The sequence below is a fragment of the Alligator mississippiensis genome, chromosome 2 (assembly GCF_030867095.1).
Source record: "Alligator mississippiensis isolate rAllMis1 chromosome 2, rAllMis1, whole genome shotgun sequence".
Taxonomy (NCBI): domain Eukaryota; kingdom Metazoa; phylum Chordata; order Crocodylia; family Alligatoridae; genus Alligator; species Alligator mississippiensis.
Window position 1 is genome coordinate 4,626,268 of NC_081825.1, and position 27,803 is coordinate 4,654,070.

The following is a 27,803-nucleotide window of genomic DNA, read 5'->3' on the forward strand; positions in this document are numbered from 1 at the left end:
AGACCCCACAAACATAATGCATGCTGCTCACTGAGGGCTCTGGTGATCTGAGGCCAACAGGTCCAAGGCAGACATTCGGGTGACAAATGCAAGAGTCCCTCTTCACCTTTGCATCTTAGAGCTGCTAGCGGACACAATGCACACATTTTAGATGGGAGCATATCCAGTAACTGTTAGGGACCTAGGTGGTCCGTCCAAATGGCTGAGGGAATGCAGGGGACAGGAGTTGGGTCAGAGGTCAGGAGGCAAATTACCAGCTCTGGAAAGAAATCCAGGGGCAGGCTCCAAGACGCAGGGCAAGGGCTGGGTCCAGGAATCAGATGTCAAGTTACCAAGTTCAAGATCAAAGTCTGAGATCAGAACCAAACCCGGGTCAGGAACCAGGAAAGCCATCGGGCACTGGGACCAGAAAGCTTGCCGAGCCAGACTTGGGTCAGAACAGCTGGCTGGCCTAGGAGTCGGCTGCCACGGCTGGGACTAAATGGCTATGCAGCGCTCCCACGAGCCAATCGGGAAGCTAGCCAGGTCATTAAGTGAGGCAAGGCTCATTAGCCAGAGACAACACAGGTGCAGCTACTTGAGCAATTAACCCCAGCTGGGCTGCCTGACGAGCATCCCTGACAAGAGCTGGAACATCCCACTTGCTGGCCCCTGGATGAAAGGTGTCCAAGGAGCATCTGCTCGGTTGAGTTTGCTGCAAATCCTGTGGCAGACAGGGCAGTTTTCATGGGGAGAAGACTGACCTCCATGCAGGATAGTTGGGATTTGGCTTTTGTGACGAGATCTGGGGTCTCCTTTCCATGGTGCTCTTAACAGCTGTTGTTTCATTGAGCTGTTGGGCACTCGGAGAAGAACAAACCAAGCCACAAGCACCATGTTCCCCAGTACAACCACCAAAACGGGGACTAATGTTCCCGCACAAAGAGCAAATCATGTCCTGGCTTTCGGGGGAGCCGGACACCAAACTGCAATCTCTAAGGAAACCGAATATACCCATCTTAAAATGCTTTCTCCTTAAAGCAGGCTCTGAGCAGATTACCGATGACAGAGGGCTTGTAAGCATCAACCCTCCACGATTTTCTGGGCCACTGAAGCAACTCGAGCAGTACACAGTCAGGGCAAAATGCAAAGCTTTTGAGAACTGGGGACCCTCAGGAGAAAGAGGTAAGGAGCCATGATGGAAAGGTTGATCAGGGGCCTGCAGAATAGACATCTGGAAATTCTGCCGGACGAATGAACATCCCTCTTCACAATTTTATTATTGACCTTTAACTTTTCTTGATAGCTTTCCAATCCAACAACCTTTTGAAAAAATTCTCTCTGCAACAGCTAAATGTTCAATGTTTCATCCAATATTTAGAATTTCAGGGAATTCAATATACAAAAACTGGATCAGATTCAATAAAAAACATCCTTTCCTCACACCCTGGAACAAGAGTCTGGCATCTAGTTGCAGCTTCAAGAATAAACCTACTAAGTGTTGTAAAGGTGTGCCTTTGCTTCCTGACACCGAGGGCTCTGAATTGCACCTGCAGCAATAGTGAGTGACTCCCTGCTAGATTGGCAGGCGTTTTAAAGCAGAAGAAATGAGTTTTGTCATGCAACTTTTTCATGACCTGCAACTAAAGGCTGGTGTCTGTCAGCAAGTGAAAAGTCGACATGCAGCCAGTTCACAGACAGGACAAAGTTGAGAAATGTCCAGCGGTTGCTTTGCAAAACCCAGCAAGGAAGACAAGCAACGGAACTCACCAATTCAGGGGCTAAATATTAGGAAGACCTGAATTAGCTTCTCTAATGATTATCTACTCCAGGAGGAAGAGGGAGGAGTTGAACAAAGGTGGAAAAACAGCAGTGGTGCAGACAATACTGCTTACATAGGGGTGACAGAAGAGAACAGCTCATACACGTAAATATAAAGGCAAAGGAGAGAGAAAATGATTACGAGGCAGATGGACGCTGGAGGAGGCAAGGTCAAGAACCGCATGATGGGAGCCAAGCAAGAGGTCCTAGGTGAGGTAGGAAATGAAACTACTGATGAGAAACTCATTTCTCTCTGACAGTCTGCAAAGCTCCCAAGGTTTGCTTGAGCCAGGCCCATAAGGCTTTACGAAGTGCTGTGCTAATTTAGAGAGCCATATAAATGTTTCATCCTCACAAACAAACAAATGGATGCATTTTTGATAGCTCATAAATAGAGTCATCAGTGCTTTTACATGCAATATTTATATGCGCTAATACCCCGTGGAATCATTTTCATTGCCACCGTTACTCATTTATAGCCTTTAAAAGAGAGGTCATAAGAGGGAAAGGAAGGCAACACTAAGAAATTCAGTGATATGCCACTGGACACAAATTCATGCAGGGGGAAAAAAGAGGAGAACAAATGTAAGCATCAGAAGGCAGCACAGGCCGAAGAATTTGGTTTCTGCTCCCACTAATTCCAGGTACCCTACTAATTTAATAGCCGTGTACAAGAATGCCTATGTGGTCAAGTCTGGATAGAAAGATAACTTTCAGTGCAAACTTTTTTTTAATGTCCTAGGAAGCCAAGTTGTGTTTTTCCGCACAGAGCTGACATCTGATAGATGAGATGGTAAGAAGGGAGAGGACTTGCTTCTCCTTGGTCTTCTTGCTTGCAAGAAATCCTCTTGCCACAGATGCCGAAAGCAATACTCTTTCTATCATATCCGTGCTTGCTTTTGTAGCACCTTTCTCTGTTTTGCTTTATTGTTCCCATCTTCCTGGCTCTCCGTCACCTAGGAATGCCCCAACAGATGGGACCGACATCCTCCCAGACTGATTAGTAGGTGAAGTGCTGGTACAACAACATTTGGATTCAAGCTGCATTTTCCCCACCTTGGTGGTTTCAAGCGAGGGTGAGCTGCGCTTTTAGGGATTGGTTTACAAAAATTATCGGGGAAGAAAAACAAGGAGAAGTTGAACAGATTTAAAGAAAATGAAGTCTTATTAAGCTAACTGGAGGATGAAGGAAGCCCACAATACTACAATCAGATATTGCTACAGTTGGCAAATTAAAGGTTTCCCCTTATCATGCAAAAACATGATTGTTGTACTGGTGTTTTGTCCTTTTCCCTTCTGTTGGCTTATTCATGCGTTTCCTCTACCTGCAGCATCATAACCACAGCCTGGAAACTCTCTACAGTCTAATTTATTTCATCAAACTGCATCAAATACAGGAGGGGGCAAGGGAGGGGTACGTAACAGTCGAAGAGCTGACACCAGTTAGGTGGGGACTTGCTCGTAGAAGCGTTTTGCTCAAACCCTTAGATCAGGTTCTTTCCGCTGAACGTAAAGAGCAAAAAAACAAAAAAAAGAGCAAGAAAGAGCATATTAAATGTCCCGTGATTGCACGGTTGGCTAGGAAGGAAGAAGTTAGCATGGGATCTGGATTCCAGGCGTGGTGTCGGTCTCCATTCATGCTGCGAAATGCTTTGTTCAGCTCTGTTATTATCAATTAATAGAAGTACGAAACGTCAAAGATTAAAAGCGCATCGGGCAGCTGGCTGCGAACTTTGCACGTTACAGACATTGGCAACCTGCACCCGAGCAAAGGGAGGATGCACACAAGATTGTGGGTGAAGGCTGCAGTATTAAATGAATAACGGGATTTCCGCGTGAGAACATTTCTGGAGCCAGCAAACGTAGCCAAGAATGAGGTGGTAAACAGTTGCACTGGGACCAATATAGGCACATTCTGGCAGACTTACTTATTGGGTTGTAGTACTCCTCAAACTGGTTAACACATCTGTGTTTCTTATTGACTACACCCATGAGTGGTTTGAATGAAAATGTTCAGTTTAATGAAATTTTAAATGTAATTTTACTGCACTTTTAATTTCTCGTAAAACAGCAGTTAAAAGACTTTAGAGATTATGGAATTGCTTATTTTATGATCTAAGTACTGTAAAAACAATCTGCTTTAAAAACCACTGGAATCTGTTACATTGATGTAAAATACTTTTCTAAGAGTAATAGCAGCCTCCTTTTCTTTCCCTTCCTTTCTCTCATAACATCCAAATTTGGGTTGTTATACTTCTTTCCAGCTACCTCTGAGGGACGCAAGATTTGGAAAAATCTCAGAAACAGGAGGTCCTAAAATATTTTTTAGAAAGCCAAGGATGGAACTAGGCTACAAGCCACATATCAATGAAAGAAGCACGGTAAGCATTGTTAAATCTCAGGTTATTAGAAAGTTTTGGAAGTCTGCACACAATCCCTTCTTTAAATACATTTTCCCTAAAAGTATGGCCATCACTTTTTTGATTGTGGCCCCACAATATAGCGCATATACTGCTTTATTTCCTAATTTAATAGAGATGCTCTCTCTTTGGAGAGAAGAGCAATGCAGAAACCCAGACTTCTTGGGATGAATTTCAACTAATCACAGACTTGTTGCATCTCCCTGGACAACTTAGTCTTTCACTCTGCATTAAGAAGGTGCAAGTAATAGATGCTTCTCACTGTACTACCTGTAAGGGTCTTCTACACCTGCCTGGAAAAGGATGCTATAAGGCTATAATATTTGTCACTTGTCTGTTGTTCCTAGTAAAGACTTACTAACACTTTAATCGCTCTCGGAGAGCCACTCCGTCCTGTGTATTCAGCGTCCCGCACTTCAAAACGATGGCGGGACGCTTGAACTAAAGTTTATCAAATAAGGTTTAGTTCAAGTGCCCCCACCACCATTTTGAAGTGCGGGAATGCTGAACAGATGCGGCATGGAGGCTGCTGGGACACGTTAATTAAGATGCTCTGACAGACTCGATTAATCAAGCATGCGTTGGAGCAGATATCCGGCACGAGTACAGGTGCCCAAAATGACTTGTGCCCCTCTGCAGGTGTCGCACACAACAAAGTGTGTGGGAGCTGCTGTCACTAAATGCTAAGGAGGCCAGTAGTGTAACTCAGTTCAAAAATACATTAGATAGATGGGAGGAGAGGTCCATCAAGGGTTATTAAACTCGACGATTAAGGACATAACCGAGAGCTGGAGACCGGCAGGGTGGGCCGGGAATGGATCGCCATCGTGTTTCTTACGGTCTTCCTCTGAACATGCTGCTACTTGCCACCGCTGCAATTAGGAGAGCAGGCTCAACGACCCGAAAGCCCATCCTGAGCAAGACCTGCATTTCCAACATCGCACCAAAGACAAAAGCTGAACATAAAAAAGAAAAATCCATTTAAACGTAACGCATCTCTTGGGAAACAGCTTGGACTTGGAAGAGCAGCTCATCCACCTTTATGTGCAGGGCTGGCTCCTTCTCTCTTCAAAGCTGTGTCCAGCCAGTTTTAGACGTTTCAAGCAATATGGTTTCCTTTCCTCAGGGGGGAAATTCCACAGGAAAACAGATCTCATTTTTCACAGGTTTCTCTTCAATAGTTAGCCTAATACATTTTTTTTAAACAAGCTTGCAGCGCAACTCCTGCTTGCCTCTCTCACATCACCAAGCCAGCTGATATTCATTGGACTACCCATGTGAGGAAGGCATGCAAGATTTAGTCTTTAATGTTTATTTAATTTACCACTTCTCCCCAGGCCCCAGAATGCTTTCTTTGTGACGGTTATAAAATGAATGAATGGTTATACATAATGCTTTGAATACACACAGCACTATCCAAAAACTGCTAAGTGCATTACTTCTGAGGAAGAATTTAAAGTACAGACTGAGGCGTCTACGACGACCATGCCCTTCTCCTGCGTGTCAAATACCCGGGCTTGGTGCAGTGGTGCGATGCCTGCACTTGGATCCAGGCATCTGCTTGATTATTGGTTCTGCGGCCCAATTTTTATAGACTCATACATAACAGGGGTTGAAGGGACCTCAGGAGGTCACACCTATTCCAACCCCCTGCTCCAAGAGCCCCAACTCCATCATCCCAGCCAAGGCTTTGTCTAGCCAGGTCTTCAAAACCTGCATGGATGCAGACTGCACCACCTCTCTGTTCCAGTGCTTTACTACTCTCTCATGAGCAAATGTTTCCTCATATCCAACCTCAACGTCCCTTGCTGCTGCTTGAGCCCATTGCTCCTTGTCCTGCCATCTGCCCCCACTGAGACCAGTCCCGCTCCATCCTCTGTGCAGCCCCCCTGCAGGGAGGTGAAGGCTGCTATTCAATCCCCTTGGTCTTCTCTCCTGCAGACTCAATCAGCCCAGTTCTCTCAGCCTCTCCTCACCAGTCCCATCCTCCAGCCCACAGCCATTTTCACTGCCCTCCGCTGGGCTCTCTCCAATGTGTCCACATCCTTTCTGTAGTGGGGGGTCCACAGCTGGACACGGGACTCCAGATGTGGCCTCCCCAGTGCTGAAGAGAGAAGAAGCACTGGCCTCCATCGGCTGGCAGCGCTCCTACCCATGCAGCTGAGCATGCCACTAGCCATCTTTGCAACAAGGGCACCCAGCTGGCTCATAATTTTCTTTCATAATAATTTTCCTTCCCCCAGAGCAGGTAATATGGGAGAGTCTAATGGGTTCTACTAAATCTACCAGCTAAGGGCAGCGGGTAGTCCTGTTCGCTTCAATCTTGCATGGCTCTCATTGCTATGGCAAATGGCACCAAATATATTTGTAAAATAAACCAAAGTGCCTGGAAAAAACGGGAATCGCTGGTGCATTACTATTGCCTCAACCCACCGCAGTTGGTTGCGATTTGGTGTATAAATTATTTTTCTTAAAATGCATATTATTGACTCTAGGCAAAAATGAATCCATTGCAAATAAAAATTGTGCCTTAGCTCACAGGTTCTTGTTTCTATGCAATAGTGCGACACTGAAACACTACAGAAAGGTGCAGAGAGCTACTAAGCTTTCCTTTAAAAATCCTCAGGTAATTAAGGATTCATTTTATTTTTTTTTGCAAACTTCTAGTTGGTCTAATAAAAGCTATCAGCTCTACCACGAGTCCCGATTCCAGGTAATTAATGAAGCCCCCTTGCTGGGCAAAACATCAGGGAGCGGAGGGACAGGGGCAGAGCAAAATAAAATCCACTGCTAGCCATAACACCGAGGCAGACGAGCGCACACCGCGTTTCGTGGTAGAGAAGCTGTGCCGCGGTCGATGTGTTTTCTCAGTCCGCCGGTGCACCTAGCGATGGGGCTGTGTTTGTTTTTAGCACTGCATTAAGACCCTGACGTGCCGCCCCTCAGGAAAAGGATTCAAATCATTCACGCTGTCAGCAAAGCCACCAGACAAACAAGCCCGGGAAGAGCGCGCTTTTCTGCGAGCTGAAAAGGAAGAAAGGACTTTGTCTGCGTTTACCATTCTCCGCGGCAAACAGCGGGGTTGACAGTGATGAATAGGAAGGTTAGAGCGGCAGCATCTGTCTCAATTTTCCTGACAGAGATGGCATCTCGGGCCTTGGCTGGGCGGAGCAGGTCGCCTGCCCCTGCTGCTCAGGTTGGCGGCACCTGCTATTGAATGTCTGAGTACCCCTGATTTTTGTCTCGCACAACAATTGCCTCCAGATCTCATGGAATTTAAGGCATCGGGCTTTTAAAACCTATATTAAATGTCATCCATTTTACTTAGTGTTTGGGGTTTTTAAGAGAATAAATAGACGCTGCTTAGTGACCCATGTTACCAATGCGGGGGGATCTCGACAGGGTTACGAAAGTCTGTTTTCAGCCAAGCAAGAAAGAACTGAATTATTATTAATGACGGACACTTCCCATTATTTTCAGCTGCACAGACTGGTCCTCCATGGATGCAGATGGAGAGCACAGCTGCTGCTGGAGCCAGAAGATGCTGATGGAGACAATTTACAAGCCAGAGAATTTGGGACCGGAGGCACTCTTTATTTTTTTCCTAACCGAAATAAGATGCGACCTAGCTTACCGCATGTGACAATATCGTGCAGCTCCAGTGCAGTTCACGCTGCCCGCTCAGCCCCTACTCCCAGAGAGGTCAAGAAGAACTTTGAAAATTAGGGAAAGAATAGAAGGGCTGGGTCCTACTGAAGGAGAAATTTAAGCAGGCGACCTTCCCGAGAACTGATCTAACCTTCGGATAGGAAATGTCAAAGGTTGCTGCTTAATTGAAACAGCATTAGTTACACCTGGCACTCAACAGGGACACATTTTGCCTGCATCAAGCGGATGAGCAATGCTAACTGGATGTGAAAAGCAGTGACTATTAAAAAGACGTTATAAAGCTAGATTATAATCAATGTGAAATGCAGCAAACTGTTTCAGGGCCTGACGCTGCTCGACTCAAGTCGGTGACAATTTTGCCGTGGAGCTGAATGGGAGCAGTACTGGGTTGACAGTGTCCCGGGCTAATAAGATTGAGATACAGCTGCCTGCCCAGCACAGCCCAGCCAGAAAAGCAGAGGTGGGCATTTTCAGAACGCTACAATAATTTGTTTTCCCGAAACTGTTTCCTATATTGTTTTTCTGAAACTTTCTTTTTTAAATGCCCATCAACCCATGCAGAGGAAGTTTCATCGTCGTGAAGCTCAATATTTACTGTAGAAATGGGTCAGGATATAACAAGAGAACAACAGCTTGATTTTATATTGTGAAATTTTAGAGAAAATTAGTCTGAAATGTAGAATGGTCTTTTTTTTTTTTTGTAAATGCCATGAAAACAGCCTTGTCACTTAGCAACATGCTCACTGAGTATGCACGTAACATTTGGGTTCTGTAATAAATGGAAAAAAATAGCTCCATCAGATTGGAACATACCTACCAAGCCCTCCATATACCAAGGTAACATGCAATGTGGATATACATGTCTATAACTGGAAATGATGCAGATGGAAAGAACCTGTATTGGGCATCATCACCCAGGTGAGGCTCTGGGACTGGCAGCAGGAAATTTTTAAAAACTATTCACTGAGCAAATCATCTCCCCAAATCAGTGGAACCCAACGATTAATCCATCTGTTAATCCAGTGAAAAGTTTACTGCCACATTTTAAGGTAGAAATGCAAAAGACCAGGCTCTTTAGAGGGCACACGTGTTATTATGTTATCAACTAACAGTATGGTCTACGCCAGGGGTTCCCAAACTGCGGTACTCACACCCTTGGGGGTATGCAAGACATCTCAAGGGTGTACACTGGAGAAGTTGTGTAATGGCAGATTTAATTTTCATCATCATCATCATCATAATCCAATTATTAAGGGGTTAAAATATAAAACATGCTGGTAGGGGTACATGGGCAGCTGGTAAATCTGGAAGGGGGTATGCAATAAGAAAAAAGGTTGGGAACCGCTGGTCTATGCCTTATCCTACTGCCTCCCCATTGGGTAATCAAATCATTGTGAAGAATAATTAAGAAAAGCATCATAGCCATTCACTGCAGGAAAATAAATGTGTGGCTAACACGATAAATAAAAGATGCGTGCTTGGTATCACCAACTGTGGTGCCATTCAGTTATTTCAAATGAAAGTTTCTTGGACTTACCTGGGCTAAAAATCAAAACAGACCTATTAGAAAACTAGTCCATCTTTTGGCTGCTGCAGGATTATTCCCTAAATATAATCTCTAGATTTTTGCCTAGTCCTGCTTTAAATAGCCCATCTGATGGGGTTTCTACCACTTGTCCTTCAGAGAATTGCGTGCCCTGCCTAACGAGTGTCATTGTTGATACTACTTTTGACTAGAGAGAAGAACCGGAGAGATGCGATTACAGAAATTAAATTCAGATTGTACAGGTTACACCAGAAGACATGCCTGGGATGTGGGGAGCCCTACTACAGAAGGCGCCCCAGTGATATATTTTCAGTGCAAGCCTATCAAGCCTCTTGTTTTCATACTCTCTCTACTTGGCCCTATTGTGGAACACATGCTCCTAAGGGATAGGGACCATCTTATACTGTGTTTGGACTACACAAATACTTAATAAAACAGTAACGTAAGAGTAAAAATAACTTTAAAGGAGAAGTCATTTGGCTTTTGTTCAGTAAGTGTTCGCAATCAACTTACTGCCCGCATAGCCGGTCCCAATGCTCGCACAACTACCCAAGGTGAAACAATGAATGGAATGATTTTGTCCCTTACGTTCACACTCTTCCACATCCAGGTTGAACTGCTGCAAGGCCCCCAGGGTCAGCTGCCTCACTTCAACTTCCAGCAGCAGCTGCATCAGCGAAGTGGATAAGTGTTTGCAGGCCGACATACATGCAGTCTGAGCCACCTTACCCTGGAAAATAAATGGGAAATTAAAGAAAATGCACCAGATACCAACAAGTTCACTTTTGTCAACAAACAGTACCACCCTCTTCAGTACGTCCCCTTGGCTTGTCGGTGTTGGTACGGCTCCCAAATGTATGAAACTTTGTTGCAACCATCCTCATTAAAAGGATTCCCTTCTAGCAAGACTAGAACTTGCAAGATGCACAATCCCCCCTGAGAACAGCTCCGAACCCCAAGTTCTTGGGTGTGGAGAATACTAATGAGCACCAGGGTCATAATACTTAAGTAACAGGTTGAAGCTGTAGGATAATTTTATTTTGAACACCTAGTTTCATGAAAAGTGCGTACCTCAGAGGTGTGTCTTAGTTTTCAGGACAAAATAGTATCATTATGTGCAGTCATACGTTCTACAGGCCCAAATCAATAAACGCACTGACACCTGAAGACTTTCCAGGATTTGACAACTCTTAATATTCTGACTCTGCTCCCATTAAAATCACTGGGAGTTTTTAATCACTGATGACAGGAGGAGTAGAGTCATCCCTATTTGGGATGCCCACTAGGACAGTAACATTAGGTCTGAAACATGGACTTGCTAGGTCAGCTCCCCGGCACTGGGTTGGATGAGCAGTGGAGTGGGTACGAATACGTTTCCCACTTTGGGCTATACACAGCTCTCTTGCATGGAGTTGGAACAGTTCTGGAGACTGGAACTAGCACATTTGGTGCTCTTTGGCCTACTCCTAATACCACGTGGCACCTTCCGGACACAGCAAATGAGCTGAAGGAAACGTCCTTGAAGTAATAAAGTAATTGAAGTAGCCGTGGCTATACTGACAGAATCCCTCCTCGGCGGGGATTCGAGTCTTGGAAGTTCACGTCTGGTCGTACCATGTGGAATGAGATCCTCAACACTATCCTTCCCTCAAGCGATACCCAACCCATCAGCGATTAACTAGTGAAGCGTGCAAGAAAGAAGAGCAGCCCAACTGCTATCACACACGAGTCATTATTAAATGCTATTGTAGAGAAAACCAAAGCTAACTGGACTGGATAGACACTTGAAATGTGTGCCAATACCAACTTCTGCAACCTTACCCTGAAAAGAATAAAGGAATTCAAGTTAAATTGGCCAAGAATACACCAATAGGGATGATATACTGACTGCACATACAAGCATCCGAATTTTATCAAGTGACTTCTTGTGGCCCAAAAACCAAAATCACCATTTACTTGCTTTCCTCCTTGGAAGATTAAGAGTAGGCTGAGAAACACTTGTTTAGGATGGTTTAGACAGGGATGCTCCTACTCTGAGTCAGGAGTTTGCTAACATGACCTCCTGAGAGCCCATCCAGTCCTATTTTTCTGAGATTATAGAAGTTTGCCAGAGCTTTCCCCAAACTAGGGCCATGCCACTCAAAGAAGCATACCAGTATAGCCATGGTAGTTTCCCGAAGACCAATTAAGTTACTGCATAAGGGGGCTTCCCCAGGCCCTCCTCACTTTAGCTAAAACCACTTCCAAAAAAGACACTGGCCTTCTAAATCTCAAAAGACAGGTGTCATGGAGTTATGCTGGCATAGCTACAGTGGTACAATTTATTTATATGCAACAATCATCGTTAATGATTCGGATGCTAGAACAGAGAGCTTCTTGAGCAAGTTTGCAGATGTGAAACTGGGAAAGGCTGAGCACACCAGAGGACAGGAGTGCAACTCAGAAGGATCTTGGCAGATGGGAAAGCTGGGCTGGAGCTCGCAGGATGACGCTCAATGCTAACAAATGCAAGGTGCAACACACTGGGAACAATAATCCAATACAAAATGGGTGACACCCAGCTGGATGGCAGCACTACACAGAAGGATCTAGGAGTCCTAGTGGATCACAAACCCAATGAGTCTGCAGTGTGATGTTGCTGCACAAAAGGCGATACAGCCCAAAAAACTGCTTTCAACAGAAGCATTAAGCGCAAGACATGGGAGGCGACAGGGCTTCTCTACTCGCCACTGGTGTGGCCTCATCCAGAGAACTGTGTGCATTGTTCCACATTGGAAAAAGGATGTGGAGAAGTAACAGAGAAAGGCAACAAAAATAACAGGCTTGGAAGGCAAGTCACATGAGGAGGGGTTGAAAGGAACAGGCATGTTCAGCTTACAAACAGACATGGCAATCTGGAAGCATCTGAAGGGCTGCCGTAAAGGAGGAAAGCACCTTTCCTCTTTCGCCGCAGAGAGGAGGATACAGGAGGATGGCTTGATGTTGCAGCGAAGTAGGTTGAAACTGGATATCTTCTTCACTAGTAAACAGTAAGGCAGTGGAATAGATAGTCTAGGGAAGCTGTGGGATCTCCATCATTGGAGGGTGTTCAAGAAGAGGTTGGACAAACATGGATCAGGGATGATGTAGGAGTAGCTATGCCTATGCTCTACAATGGGTATTTCCCTGTGCTTTTGGGCTTTGCCAATTGCCATGTAGGGATAGGAAGGAACTTTTTCCTCCTCCTATTCCTGTGGCCAATAAGTCAGAAAATTTATCATTAATAGGTGAAGTAAACAATAGAGTGTATGCGTGTGGTGTATACAACTAATAAAGCAGCAGCAGATGGCATGAAGAAGACAGAACAGATAACAAGGGGAAAGCTGAGGTGTCAGCAACCAGAAACAGGCCGCTGAAGGCCAGATGTCTGTGCAACATCCTTGGCAGGAAGACTGGTTTGGGCTGGTTAAATAAGGGGAACCTTTCTATGTGACAACCAAACAGCGCATGCCTTGGAAAGAGGGTTCGAGAAAACTCGCCCAGAAACAAACTGTGTAAGAAGGGGGCAAGAGAAAAGATGTGGGAATGCCTCGCCACCAGAGCCCGTGCCTGTGCATGCCAGGTCGGACACCCTGCTCCATCAACGGATAGTGACTGGCCATCCTATCTGCAACGCCCTTGGGATTACGTAAGTGTCTCATCTGCAAGAGGGTATGGGTGAATGTATGTGCATGGTAGGGTAGTACAATTTTAAAGAAGTTAATGGTCTCTCATAAGTGTACAACTCCCCATTACCCTTCGCAATAAACTACCCTGCTGAAAACAAACTAACTCTTGTCATTAGTTCAATTTTTGGGTTGCATTCCTACAAGCATTAGGGAGAGATAGGAGGAAAGAGGGCTTCACCTTCCTCAGAAGCACTGGGTGCTGGCCGCAGCCAAGGCTGGGGATTTTGACTGGGATGCACCAATGCTCCTGTTGGGACTTGAACTGAAGGTTCCTGGCTACGGGGTCTTGCCCCTCCACACAGGGTCAGACTAATCACCATATTTGGGGTCAGGAAGGAAATTTCCCCCATGGTCAGACTGGTACAGAGACTGTGGGGGGTTTTGCTTTCTTTTGTAGTTGGGGGTGGGGGTTATATCCCTCTTCCTTGAACCTCTTGAACATATTTTAACAACCCTTGTAGCAGGTGAACCTCTTAAACACATTTTAAGAATGCTTGTAGCAGCAGGACATGGGCTACTATTGTCCCCTGGCTTTACCTGCGTCACGTTAGGGCGTTATGGTTGCACCAGGGTTGACTGTAGTTTTACTAGTAGGTTAGACAATGGATCTATAAGAGATGGTTTGGATAGGGATGATCCTACCTCGGGCAGAGAGTTAAGACTAGATTGACCCATCTATTGCCCTGTATATGAGCTAACTATTACTATTTTAAGGCATGCCTAGTCACAATTAATGACAGCTTGACACCTCCTTCCCTCTCCCAACTACACACGACTTGGTTAGCCAGCACAGCCTTGTCAACGATACCACACGGGCACAACTGATATCGTCTGGCTGATAAAAATCTACTATTGAACTGAAAAGGTTCGACTGAAAGCGGATTAAAATAGTTATGAGACAAAACCAAAACAAAAAACGGTTTTGTTCTTTCAACGGGAGAAACCAAAATGTGACAGACTGAATACCAGCTGGCGAACAACCACGATGTTTAAAAGAAAACAGTGGCAAGGAAGTAGACTGAGACTATAGTTGGGAGGAGATAGGGGAGAAGAGAGTTTTACTTAAAGAATTTAGGGTGGGACAGAAAAACCACTCTTTTTTGATTACGACAGGTCGCTAAGACCTGCGGTTCACCCACTCATTCAGCTGAAATCCCAACAGACGGGACAACTCCCAGTGCAGAACGTGCTGTAAAGCTGCCCAGCCAGCAGCTAAAAAAAGGGTAAAGCTTAGCTAAGCTTTTAGAAGGGATTCTTCTAAAAGCTAAATTAAGACGCTAAAACCTACAAAGGAGGGCTCACGAGGACAGATGGTGAGAAGACCCATGACGAGCACAACAAATGTTCCCAACCACTAAATCAGCATTAACTGCTAAACAAACTTCCAAGGGTGGCACCCAGGAGCCCCAGGCTCTGATTTATGGGGGTGGAAGGCAAAGCTAACATCTTCACAGTGGCAGCCACCAGCCGCAGCTGCACCCGTGCATCCCACGGCCCCGGTGCCTGGTGGCCTTGTTACACGTCTGGTGGCATCTCCTAAAGTGCAAGGCAACCAGAGCTGGCAAAGCCAGCATTTCCTTGGCCTTGTTACCATGCTTTCCCTTCATCATGTCCACATTTACCACCACCTTGATCTACTCCACTTTCCCTTGAACAGCTTTAGTTCATAATCTATCCTGCCGTAAGGAATCGAGTGCATAAGCGTGGTCTTCGTTCCACCGCGTTAGGTGCCCTAGAGACGGCGCAGACCTGGAGAGAGGGGAGAGGAAAAGACGACCCCAAACCTCCAATCTGACATGGCATTATCTGGGAATCTGACACGAAGAACAAAAGATCCTTCTGATACATTTGGACTCGCTTGTGTTACTGAGATCTATCCTGCTGCAGTAGCTGGAATTCGGGGAACCGATCGCTTAAGGTCATTAAAGATTTCATGGCATTTGTCTGCCTATCTGAATCCCTCCATCATTTGCAATTGCTTGCAGCATTTTTCTTCATTGCATACTTTGTAGTACCCCTACGTGTTGCTCAGGATTTGCTGTGTTCCACCCAAGAGGTTATATCTGCACACGTTTTTAAGTACATGAATACTTCGGGATGAGAACACTCTAGATACACTTACTATAATTACCCATGCATCTGCAAGCAGCCATATGTGTGTGTATGTGTAATTTTAAGGTTGTTTCCAGATAATTAAGACCAATACACAAGCATTAACATCAGTCAACTGGGTTAAGAAGCATGAACAAGGATACTGAAAACAAGGACTTCCTTATGCACCAGCGCGTTATTACAGGAACTTATAACATTCACCTCCAGCGATTTCCAACCCGCGTGCCACAGCACCCTGGGTGCCTTGAGATCGTTTCAAGGGTCTGTGCAACGTTAGCATCACTAGGTATGCAACAACTACTCACAAGATAAACCACAGATATCAAATAGGAAGCCGTTGCATTAAAAACAAATCTAATTTGTTGTAGTTTTTGAGGTCTTTGCACAAAATAAAACGAGTGAAAACTAAGAGCTGACATTTTCCAAGGGTTGCCTTGGGTCTACCGAGGGGTGACTCCAGTCTAAAGAAGCCGAGAACCACTGTAACATTGAATTGGGGGAGGACTATTTTATGGTTGAGCAAAATATAAAGGTTTTTTCCATCATTATAGTAAGGAACAAGTAGATTTTAAGGCTGTGCTAGTAAGCTGGCAGGACAGTTTCACGAAGCTGTTTTAGAATAACTTTAAAATAAATCAATGTCAGTTTAGTATATCTTAAATAAAACCTAGCAATGGTTTTAGTTGGCATCTTCTACAGTATGGGATTTTCCTTCTTATAAAAAGATGCAGATCTATCCATTACAGGGAAAATATACTGCGTCTCCTATCATGAACTGCAATAAACAATATCCGTGAGCGCTGCCTCAAAACAAACAGCTTTATTAAAATTAACATGAAACATGGGATCCATTAAGCCTACCATAGCCACAGGCTTTTTACATTTTATCATTTACTTGTACCCTTTTGACACACCGGGTTATTTAAACAGCATTTATGCCAATTCTTCATTTCCAAACATAGCGGTAATCATAAAACTATGTCCTGGTAACTTGTGTGTATTGGTTTGCAATTTTGTACAGATCCAGCCAAAGCTATCAAAAACGATCATTAGCATAACCAGGGGTGGGTGAGCGGCACCAGCCCCAGGCATCAGTTTTTTAGGGGTGCAAATACAGATGCCCCCAGAGACCTTATGCGCCACGAGCAGCAGACGACGTGCAGGTGACCATGTGGTGGCAGTGGCAGCCGTGGCCCCGGGAGCTGCGACTGCTGAGTTTCGGCTAAGACGGTCCCTTGCTCAGTGCTAGACTCAGAAACAACTCAAAACTCTTGTAAGGGGGCAAGATTAGGGAGAACATTACAGAGTTTATCTGATGTATGGAAAACGTACTAGCCTTGCCCAGAGCTGCACAGCGAAGTCTGTGGCAGGACTGGGAACAGCACCTAGGTCTCGTGAATCTCAGTCCCATCCTAAATCCCTTAGACCAGCGAAACCCTTCTATTAGACATGTCATCCTTCATAGCATCCCTATGCTCAAAAGCTGGTTTGAGGACTCCATAACCTATTCACATTGCAAAAGGTAGATGTGAATAGCTCATGACATGTTCATCAGGTATTTTGCCCTCAAGCTCATGCTGTCAGCTGCAGTGCTAATCATTTATTGCTATTATCTTATGGCCCACAGATCTGTAGGAAGCACCGACAGCAGCTATTCTTTTTAATCCATATCGAAACCAAGGTTGTTGCTGCTATTTCTCATAGAAGGTGCAAAAATCAAGGTCTCGGGAACTTTTGAACAAAGTCCTTATGCACTTTGCACAAGAGCGCTGCACTGATATTAAAAACCGGACGAGAACTAACTCCAGTGGTGCCACAACCTCAACCACGCAGCAGCCGGTTTTGAGGTAGAGTCTTGTCCCCAGAGTAGAGAAGAGAGCGTGGAAGAGGGAAAAGGAGAGAAATCCCAGCATGGCCTCCTCTCCCCTAAGGAAGGAAAGACCTGCAACTTTTCAAGACTGATCTGTGGCTCAAGGATCCGACTCTTTAAGTCACCTCAAGAGCCAGGGTAGAGATCATCCTCGAATCGAGAGATTATTGCCGCTGCTGCCAATATTAAAAACGAGCAAACTAAGTTCCAGGTCCAGCAATCACTACCTGCCTCTAAATTCCCTTTGTAACGTCAGCTGGAAACAACAGGTCATACTTCACGATGTAAGTGGTTGCATGCCGGTATGTTCAACAGCTGTCACATCCCACCTAAAAGGGGGTTTGCATTTCAATATGGCAGTGATCCTTGGCCATAATTTGTACATTTGTAACTTAACCGGTTTAACCGGCTTTGAGTGATTGAGATATTTGTAAGCCATAATCAACAGCTTTCATTCTCATATCAGCACAACTGGTGGCTGTGGATCCCAGGCACGCGGGACATCGAGCAAATCCCCATCTTGGCACTGCTGAGAGGTCCTGGCTAGAAACATCCTTTCCACACATACATACAGATCACATGAAGGGAAGGGCACATAAATAACTTGAGTCTAAGTACGGTACTGTGAAGGCAGGCAAAAAGAACAGATCATTATGATGAAGTATCAAGTTAATACACTGAATGCAGGGGGCAGAGGGAGGGAAAGATCATTTTATTATTATAGCATGACTGGACAACATCTTTGCTGAATCTCGATTGCCACTGTCCTTCGCTCTGAAGACGTTTCATTATTTTAAAAGGTTTAAAATTCTGCTCTTAATGTTTTACGATAAAGTCTGGTCACTGAGATCCAACATTTTTGGCTCTTTAAGATAAAAATACCATATACTCTACTCATATACTCACGCCCGATGCACACACATCTTTGCCCCCAAAAATAAGCCCTCCAAAACTAGAGTTCCTCTTTTAAGCAGGGAAGCTATGCTGGAATAGAAGCACAGAGATGCTGCAATGGCTGTTTGGGCTTTGCTGCTCTCTGGCCAGCATTCAGCAGTGATGGAGTACTCAAAACCATGATCAAACTGGCAGTACCTTTTAGCTGAGCAGCCAAAAGCTGCTGCCAATTCAGCAGCAGCTGCAACCCAGTTAAAGCTTGAGTTATTGCCTGAAGCAGGCAGTGAGCTGGATGAGGGCAAATAGGCTCCATGCTGTCAGCTCAAAGTCATGCCTCTTGGAAAATCTTTTCTTCTACATTTGGCCTTCCCAAAACAAGGAGTGCAGCTTACTTGGGGACATACAGTATGCAAGAAAATGCGCTGACAATTTTTTTCCATAATTAAAAAAAAAATCCATTAACACACTTATGAGCAATCTGCCCTTTGTCTGCTGGTGGACTAAAGGCTTACTCTCTCTCTCCCTGCCTCCCCTTACATCTATTGGCTACACTACTGAGCTACAGGCATGCAGAAGCAGCCATACTGGATCACACCAGTCCTCAGTGTACTCCCAGTATCTGCCTATAACAAGACTGGAGGAAGATAAAAGAAAGCCTTCCAGTGATGGTATAACCGGTGGATCTTTCCTCCTATTGCCCATCAACTAGATTGGCTCATACCCTGAAGCACAAAGGTTTTTATCCTTTCCAAAAATTATACATTTTTATGATTATGAACCTAAAAAAGCCTCTCCCTCTCTCTCACACACACACACGCACACACTCCAGGTTGTTTAGGTTTCTGCTTGGGATGTGCACAGATGCACGGACATGAGCTGCACTAATAAGGGTCTCTCTTCCCCTCCCCTGGCGAAGCCTGAAGCTATTTGTTCATACATGTTCACCTAATGAAGTGAACTTGCCTACATTCATATACCACCCCCCAAACTCCATGCCCCGTGCACCGAGTGCTGTGCAGCGTGAGTACATTGGAGGAACGGCCCCCTTCCTTTCCCTCTCAAAGACTCTTCTGGCCAAACAATCAGTTGGCGCGTGTCATATACAACCCAACGTGCTTCAGTTTCTGGAAGGGGAGCTTTTGTGGGGGTTTTTTTAAAGGTAATTGGCATTTTTTTTTTAATGCCATAGGGGTAGATCTAGGGGTGGCGTTGCAGTGCGGCCACATCCCCTCCTGGCTGTGTGCAGTGAGCTCCCCGAGCTCACAGGCATGTCAGCGCAGCTACTGTGGGGAGCTCCACGCGTGCTGTGAACACGATGAGCTCACCAGTACATTAGTGCAGGCTCTGCCCAGAGTCCTTGCTTTCAAGCAGCTTTGGAGCCTGCCGCCCTTCACTCTTCCCCATTCAGCAGCAAGGGAAAGGAGGGAAGGAGGAGCAGCTAGCGTGCAGTGCTCCAAGGGCTCCATCCTGCTACTGTTCAGAGGGAAAGGAGGAGATGGGATGAAGGCCTTGGCGGGGAAGGGAACAGGGAAGGGAAAGCAAAAGAGCAGTAGGCTTGCAAGCAGAGACTCCGGGAAGACCCCGCATTGGTGATCTCGCAGATGCCGAGAGCTCGCTGGCATCCAGGATCACAGCGAGGAGCCGTAGCCCTACCCCCTTCAGCTCTGGCACATGCACAATGAGCCTGCTTCTCTTTGTGTATGCAACACCGCCAAAGGGGGCAAGGTCACACTCCCAGCGCAGCACTCTACCCACGTCTCCCAGCCTCTTCTGACCACTCTGCTAGATTTCACCAACTGCATCTGCCCCGTTAACAATAACTACGTGTGCGTAACGGCATCAAGGCCTTGGAAGGGAACAGGATGCTTGAGAGAGACGCAGGGGACCTGGGGCAGGCGCACTAGGTCCAAACTACAGCCATTCGTCTCACCAACTCGGCAATGGCACTAACAGACTTCAAAAAAAGCCACAGCTTGTCTCCGCGCCTAAGAGGGCAAGTTAAGCCTAAAGCGTAATCTTTTCATTCAGATGACCCAGTAGCACATAGAGGATGTGATCAGTAAGGTCTTATGGGTTGAACTCAAATCTATCCCCATAATTCTCTCCAGGGCAGCTGTACAAGCTACCTGTTCACTATCCCTCAGGCATTTCACAGACACTGGTGCCTCCCCAAATTCTCCAACACATCAAGCTCAAGATCAAATCTTTTCTACAAGACGGGCATGGAGAAGGAGTGTAACTTGGACCCTGAACTGTCTCAGTGAAGGACATACACACACACACAAAATAAAATCTTGTTTTGATCAAAGTTACCAATAGGTTATAAAATAACTTGACAGAAAACCAAGGGGATTAAAATATTAACAAACGTTTCCAGGAAAAAATCTTTCTAGTATCTATTGTTTATTCAAGACCTTTATAAACCTCATAAAAAATTAACTGGATTTGAGGAGGAGAACCACAGGTCATAGGAGAAGGCTTACAAAAGCAATGTTCGAGACGCCTGCATGTCTGTCCCTTTTGCTTTCAATACTCTGCGCATTGCGGAGTTACTAAGTGGTCAATACCCTAAATAAAACACTCATCTCCCAGACACATCATTAAAGTGGGATTCATGGGCTTTGGTTTTTTGAAACTTGAGTCATTTTTAGAGCTGTTTTACTCTTATTTTACATTCAGCTCATGGCTTTAAGTGCAATCCATGCATCTCCGAGCTGCATCTCCCCCTCTGCAGTTGGGGTTTCCAGGACTCTCTCTCAAGGGAGAATAATGCTCCTTCGTGGACCTCTCGCTGGTTCCCGGACAGGCATCCAGTATGGCCCGCTGGAAGTATGCCAACAGATCAGGTGCAAGAACTCAACTTTCCTTCACCTCCTGGCACTGAGCCTTCCAACTATTTTGGATATAAATACAAGACAAGGTGAGCCTACAAGAGTTGTAATTCACAGTCTACCCCTGTACATGCCCTACAAATCCCTGCTGAGTCAATCATGTTTCAGGAAATCAGGCATGAAATCATCTAATTTCATTTGTATTTCATCCTTGGGCGGTAGATTAAGCCCTTCAAGTCCCAAGAGGCAGAATAGCCACCACAGGGAAGGTCAGCACGGTAACTGCAGAACGTCTGCATTGTTCATGGTAGCATATTTGTTTGAAAATAGCAAATATGTTAACAATTAGAGAAGGGGAAAGCTGAAAGGCTGCCTTGTTAATTAAGGAACTTGCTATCAAAGGACTCATTAAAAGCTACTGAAACTGGACGGCTGTTAAAATAAATACCCATTAATCTTAACATGCAATCAGGAGTATGTTGCCACTACCTACATCACTGCAGGGGGAAGGGCAAGGGTTCCTCACATACACACCTAACACTGTTAGCAAGCCTAAATATTTCTATCAATCATGTACAATGAAGCTATGGCTTTGAAAGTCCAGAAAAGAGTCTCCCATGGGTTATTTGAAGACTTTTACAAAGTCACAGAGATGCAGAAATAAGTGTTTTTGACTAGTTAGTAATTGAGCGAAGAAAGTGCTTGTATAACATCTGTTTATCTTCCAGGTAAAGATATAGCAGACTTCTCAAAAATGAAGCGCAGGCCACTCAGTGCTAGGCACCACATACTACATACACGGTTCGACAAAGGTACCCGTCCACAAGTGAAATAAGGGCAACATTTCATGAATACAACGCCAGACTTGACAAAGTGGCCCCAGGATTTCCATTCTGATCGCTACCAAACAACGAAAAGTCTTTAACTTTTAACAAACATTAGGGGAAGGCGAGGTTTAACGTAACTTCACCCTGTACTGCGTGCACCTCTTTCAAGCACAAGACAGCAGAAGGGCAGTGGATCAGCTGCCCAAATTCACTAGTAGTGGAAAGCAGCGGGACTAGGACTGGGCCAAAATGCAGCCAGTGGCCATGGAGGAAATGGGCCCAGTGCAAGACGCTACTGGAACAACAAACCCCGAGAAGCAGACAAAAGCACCAGCCAACTTATTTTAAAACCGACAACATCCGCTTCCACCTGAAATGTGCACAGAAATTTCCCCAATGTACACACTGCTATGTCCCACGCAGGCATCACAGGTAGGTGCCACGGTATGTAGAGCAGGCTGAAGCATGGCTGATAGGCAGATTTCCTATTTCCCAGCAGTTTCTTGCCTTCTTGTGTTAGCCTTGAAATCACATTAGTGATCCGTTCCATATTTCTGTGAGGTCCTTGATCCTAAAATCGACTCGCTTGCCTCAGGACTTGGTTGAGTCACGTTCTGCAGCTCCTCAAAAATGTAAAGGCCTTCATCTGGCACAATGGTGCTTATTATACTATTGTACATTTAAAGACACCCATTGAACAGCATGCCCACATAGAAGCAACTTGGCCTATTAAGGTTCTCTGGGAACTTTAATGTTGATATCCTGATTTTTCCAAAATTAAACTCTGATCTTAGTATAAGGCAATGAAACATTTTACATTAAATAGCCATCTTTTTCTTTCAAAAAAGAAAGAAAGAAATGGTGGGGGAGGGAGGGAGAGGGATGCATTTATGCCCTTGAACTAGATGGCCATAGAGATGTTTGATAACATCTTGCACTCTCAGGCATGTGCTCACCCATATACAGTGTATAAATTAAGCATTACTGTAGAGCAATTGCAAAACTAGGAGGGAATCCCAGAGCTAAACAACTTGGAACTGCTGGATAAGCGGTCAAGAGATCAAGTCATCTTTGCGTCTGATGCCAAGTGCTGGGCGGGCATCATGGATCCAAACTTGGATGGTGCGGGAGACCAGACCACACCATTTCCTGGCCTGGGGGCTGACCAAGCACGGCCAAAGGACTGAAGCACTGAACAGGGAGCTCAGCAGAAAGAGACGACCAACAGAAACTGTTTTTCAATCCTAATGACCAAAGGAGTTGCACCCAAGGAGACCGCAAGACCTAGCCAAAGAGATTTCTGAACTGTTAAATGTCAACCGTAAAAAAACCCCACCAGGAACATGGTGGAAGCTCCAGAGGAATGGAAAAAAGCTCAAGTTGTGCCAATATTTAAACATGGGGAAATGAGACAATTTGGGAAACTTCACAAGGTCTACCATGACATTCATAGATGTTGGGGTCGGAAGGGACCTCAATAGATCATCGAGTCCGACCCCCTGCACAGGCAGGAAAGAGTGCTGGGTCTAGATGACCCCAGCTAGATACTCATCTAACCTCCTCTTGAAGACCCCCAGGGTAGGGGAGAGCACCACCTCCCTTGGGAGCCCGTTCCAGACCTTGGCCACTCGAACTGTGAAGAAGTTCTTCCTAATGTCCAGTCGAAATCTGCTCTCTGCTAGCTTGTGGCCATTATTTCTTGTAATAATAATAATCCGTCCCAAATAAAATCACGGGAAAGGCAAAATGGGAAACAATTGGTACAGAATTAAATTGTGGTGAGCATAATTAATGTCCAAGCAAGGTACTTGTATGGAAACTAAGCCCTGTTGAAAGGAACCTCTTTTTTAAATTGAAATGACGTGCTTGATGAAAGGGAGCTGTGTCCGCATAACGTATTTAGACTTCAGTCAGACTTAGCCCCTGCCTCCACAATACTCTTATGGAAGTTAGCACTCAAACAGTAGAGCCCATGTTAAATGGATTTAAAGCTGGCTCACAACCTGATCTCAAAACGTAATGGTAAACAGGGCATCGCTATCCAAAGGGGCATTTCTAGTGCAGTCTTATGGGGAACTGTTCCTATCCCAGTACTATTCAATAACTTTAACCATCTTTTGAAAAAAAAAAAATCAACAAAAATTATATATGGGAACAGGCCAGCTAACTAAACCAATCACAATCATTCAAGAAGGCAAGCTCACTGAGTAACAATTTTAATGCAGCCAAATACAACACCATGCACCTAGGCACCAAAACCGTTCTGAAACAGGTCTTGGAGCTCACGATAGCTAGCCGAATGAGAGCTTGCAATGCAATGCTGTATCTCAGACTATGAATGCAATCATTGGATGTAAAAGCAGGGACATACGGCCTCTATAAATGAAATACCACAGCAAGTCTGGGTGTCCAGATTTCCAAAAGGATGTTGACAAACCAAGAAGGCTTTACAAAACAGCTGGAAAATGATTTCATGGCTGGAAAATATACCTTACAAAAAGGAGACACACAAGAAAGACCTTCTGCTCAGGGTTAGAGCAGTGAAGAAACAGCCTGGCTATTTTGAAGGAAGTAGATCACTAGTCTCAATTCACCTCCTACCTACACCTTTGGGAAGCCAGGCAACTTGCTGTTTTAGTCGCATAACTTAAACTAAACATTTCTTGAACAAACACGTTATGTTTTTCCGTTTAACAAATGCCTCTACTTTTACTTTTTTCTACACACACACATGCACGTTAAGCCAGTGATACTCAACCATGGTGCAGTGGCACTCTTGGATGCTGCAACATGCGAGGAGATCAAATGTAGGCTCACGCTCGTTCCCCCCCCCCCCATGCCTGGTCCCTCTGCAAGGAGGTAAGCCCTGGAATAAATACATTTGTTTTAGAAATGGGATGTTGCTCAATTCACAAAAGTTTATCCAGGGGCACCACAAGTCTAACAAGTTGGAGAACCACTGCTCTAGGTTGACTGCATGTCCCACGTTCACCGGGACAGTCCCAGCCTAAAAGCTGCCCCCAGGCAACCTGCTGGTTTCATCAAATGAACCGTTTTGTCCCATGCTCAGGAATGTTTCAGCTGAGACTACAGTTCAGAGACAACCGCGCGTGCTGGAGAGCCAGGGAGAGGAGTAGCGTCCCATTCTGCGATTGGGGGAATACGGTCAGTCCTAACACAGAGCGAGTGAATGCAGTACGGTCCCATGTTCTCTGCTTTATATTAAGAGAGGACATGATACCAACAGCTTTGCTTTTGAAACTTTTGTTCTGCTCCAAGCAACCCACTTTTGGTCACCTGTGAGCTTGGAATAATATTAACCATCCTGAACGGGTACTCGGACACAGTCCTTCAGTGTCTGAAAAGCACTCGGAGATCATTTAGACTCCACACCTCAAAAAGGAGATAGAAGAACAAGAGAGGGTTGAGAGAAGAGCAACATGGATGATTAGTGGTACGGAGGGACTTTCATATGAGGAGAGACTAGATGATAGGCCTATTCAGTTTTTTAAAAAAAGAAAAGGGGGGGGGTGACATAAGGGTTTACAAAATACTAAATGATGGGAAAAAATAAATAGGAATTTATTATCTACTATCTATCTCACAATACAGGAACTAGTGCTTGAATACAATACAGGAGCTTCATAAAACGAAGCTGCAGGTAGTAAAAGTCTAAAGCTAACAAAAGGAAGTTCTTGTTCATACCTTGTGCGATTACAGCGTGGACCTCATTGCCACCACGTGCTGTGGCAGCTGACAGTTTAGCCAGATTCAACAGGGGACTGGACAAGTGCCTAGAGGACAAGTGCATCAGTAGCTACTGAGTGTCGGGAGTGAGGGGCACAGCCTCTGAACTACAATTTCCTGGACCTTACATGTTGGGGACTGCAAGCAGGAGGGGAACAGGAAAAAAACCTTGGTCATCCCCTGTTTCGTCCCTTGTAGCCACTACGCGACACAAGATACTGGGCAAGATGGACCTATGGTTTGACCCAGTAAATAGTTCTTAAGTTCCCGTATGTTCTTATTACACAGAATGACATTGCCTGCATTTCAATCTGCTGCCAAAGTGGGGTTTGAATAGGTATTTAGCCACTAACATATCAAAATTTGGCATTTCAATATATTTTTCTTCCTAGAATATCCCAAACCTGCCAAAAACAGCTTTCACAGTAAACGTCTCCCCACCATCATAAGCACAGGTCTGAGACACAAGGATCTTTCTATACCCATGTGATAATTTAGAACAATTAACAACAGTTAACAAGATAGAGCACGGTCCACACCAGTGATTCATCATGCAATGCTAAAATATAAAAAGGTTATTTTTGAAAAAGTATAACTTTCACATGACCAACCTAAGATTGGTGATCAACACCCTACAGACAAAGGCTGCCTTAAGATGTGCTCATTAATGTACTAATTAGAACATGTCACGTTCCAATTCAAAAGCTCCAGCGGAGTCTCACCGTCACGTGTATTAAGCCTTCAAAATGGAGGGGCGCTTTATCTAAACTTCGCTGGATGAACTTTAGATAAAAGCACCTCGCAGCCATTTTGAAATGCACGGGGGCTTAATACACGTGACAGTGAGCTGTTTTAATTACAGCGGCTTTCTGGGAACTGCTCTAATCAAAACGGCCCCCCCACCCACATGTCTAGGCAGCCAAAAGGCCTGGAAAAAGAGGACGACTTGGCCATGATCTTTTAAAATCCATTTCAGGAAAATTTAATTTCCATTTACTAGCATTAGGCATATAAATTGTGCCCCTAACGAACACATGCACTTACTACAGCTGTGTGTGAATCAAGCAATTGCATGAACAAATGTCCAGTGCCGAGTAGGACAAGCAATCATCAGCTTCACACCCAATGCGGTTATATATAAAAAAACTGGGACCACAACTGTACAATGACATTGAGAAGTCATGCCCCAAAATATATGGTTTCACTCTTAATGCCCGAACATAAAAATGCCCTAATTTTAGATAAAGGTCAACAGCATGCTGGGAATGGTGAAGCCTTGAAGTCCACAAATGTCTATAAATCCTCCCACGCAACCTCACCAATTACATCACAGCACACGCAAGTGCATTTACAAATATAAAGTTGCTTGTAGACACATCGGCATTTCTTTTGCCTTAGAACATTAATTCCATTTACATGGCTGAAGGTTTGTTTTGTGGTGTTTTTACTGAAAAAGGGAAAAATGTTTTCTTTCAAAATTATTTACATTGTGGGAAAAAAATTGCAGCGTGGTTAGCTGGTTTCAGGAGGGGAATGTGCTCTGGGTTAAGACATGTCTCTCTTCATTATACATGACCGAGCAGGAACTCAAGAGGATGAGATGACTGATGTGTGACTTCATCAAGCGGGAAGATTAACGGGCACTTCTTGACTTCGTACTGAGTCAAGTCCTGTATTTGATCTGGATCTATGTGAAATGATCACACAAGCCTAAACACTGAAGCCAGTGTGTTGAGTACAGACTTGGATGAGGAGAAGGACTGGCACAAAATTACGAACTACACCGGTGAAGTTTATGTGGTTTCAAAATCTGCCAAGGATAAGAGGAGGAAGCTTTCTAGCCATTAAATTAAAGCTAGTGATGGACAGTGTTTATACACCGTGAGGGTTGTGAACACAGAGCAACTCCTGTTGGGTTAATAGTTACCACTTAATCTGGATACCCTGTTAGGTCCATCGCATTTTATGGCCATGATGAGGTTACTGGTATTCTGGTGCCCAGATTTACAGAAGTCCAGGAGAAATAGTAACAACTCAAATAAACTGCTACCTTTAAATAACATTATGAAATGAATTTAGGGCTCTGGGCACAACTGGCGACTCCTCGCTGGAATCTGTGATGTCACCCTGGTGTCAATGACCTCAGTTATAATATACGTGGCACCACATCAAATTGCAGAACGCACGAACCTCTGAAAGCCCTCGTTTATTCCTAACAAGATGTCACCTTGTGCTCAAAACTCTTCCATTCGATGTTGGTTTGGGTTCTGGCTACTTGTGGTATTTCCTCCCTTCCTACAATGTAGATATGATGAGAGAAATGAGATGCCTGGTTGCAAAAGAAAAGGGTGGTTGCTTCCACTGGTTACTAGTCTGGAAC

General features: G+C 44.8%; 1 protein-coding gene across 5 annotated transcripts in view; it reads right to left on the bottom strand.

Moving 5' to 3' along the window:
- Positions 1 to 27,803, bottom strand: part of EXOC6B (exocyst complex component 6B) — a 404,537-nt gene that overhangs the window by 105,756 nt on the left and 270,978 nt on the right. For all 5 annotated transcript variants that reach the window (XM_059721415.1, XM_019495636.2, XM_019495635.2 and 2 more), the window contains one exon: positions 10,024 to 10,165. In XM_059721415.1, the coding sequence (XP_059577398.1) occupies positions 10,024 to 10,165 (142 nt within the window). The remainder of the gene's footprint in view (positions 1 to 10,023; positions 10,166 to 27,803) is intronic.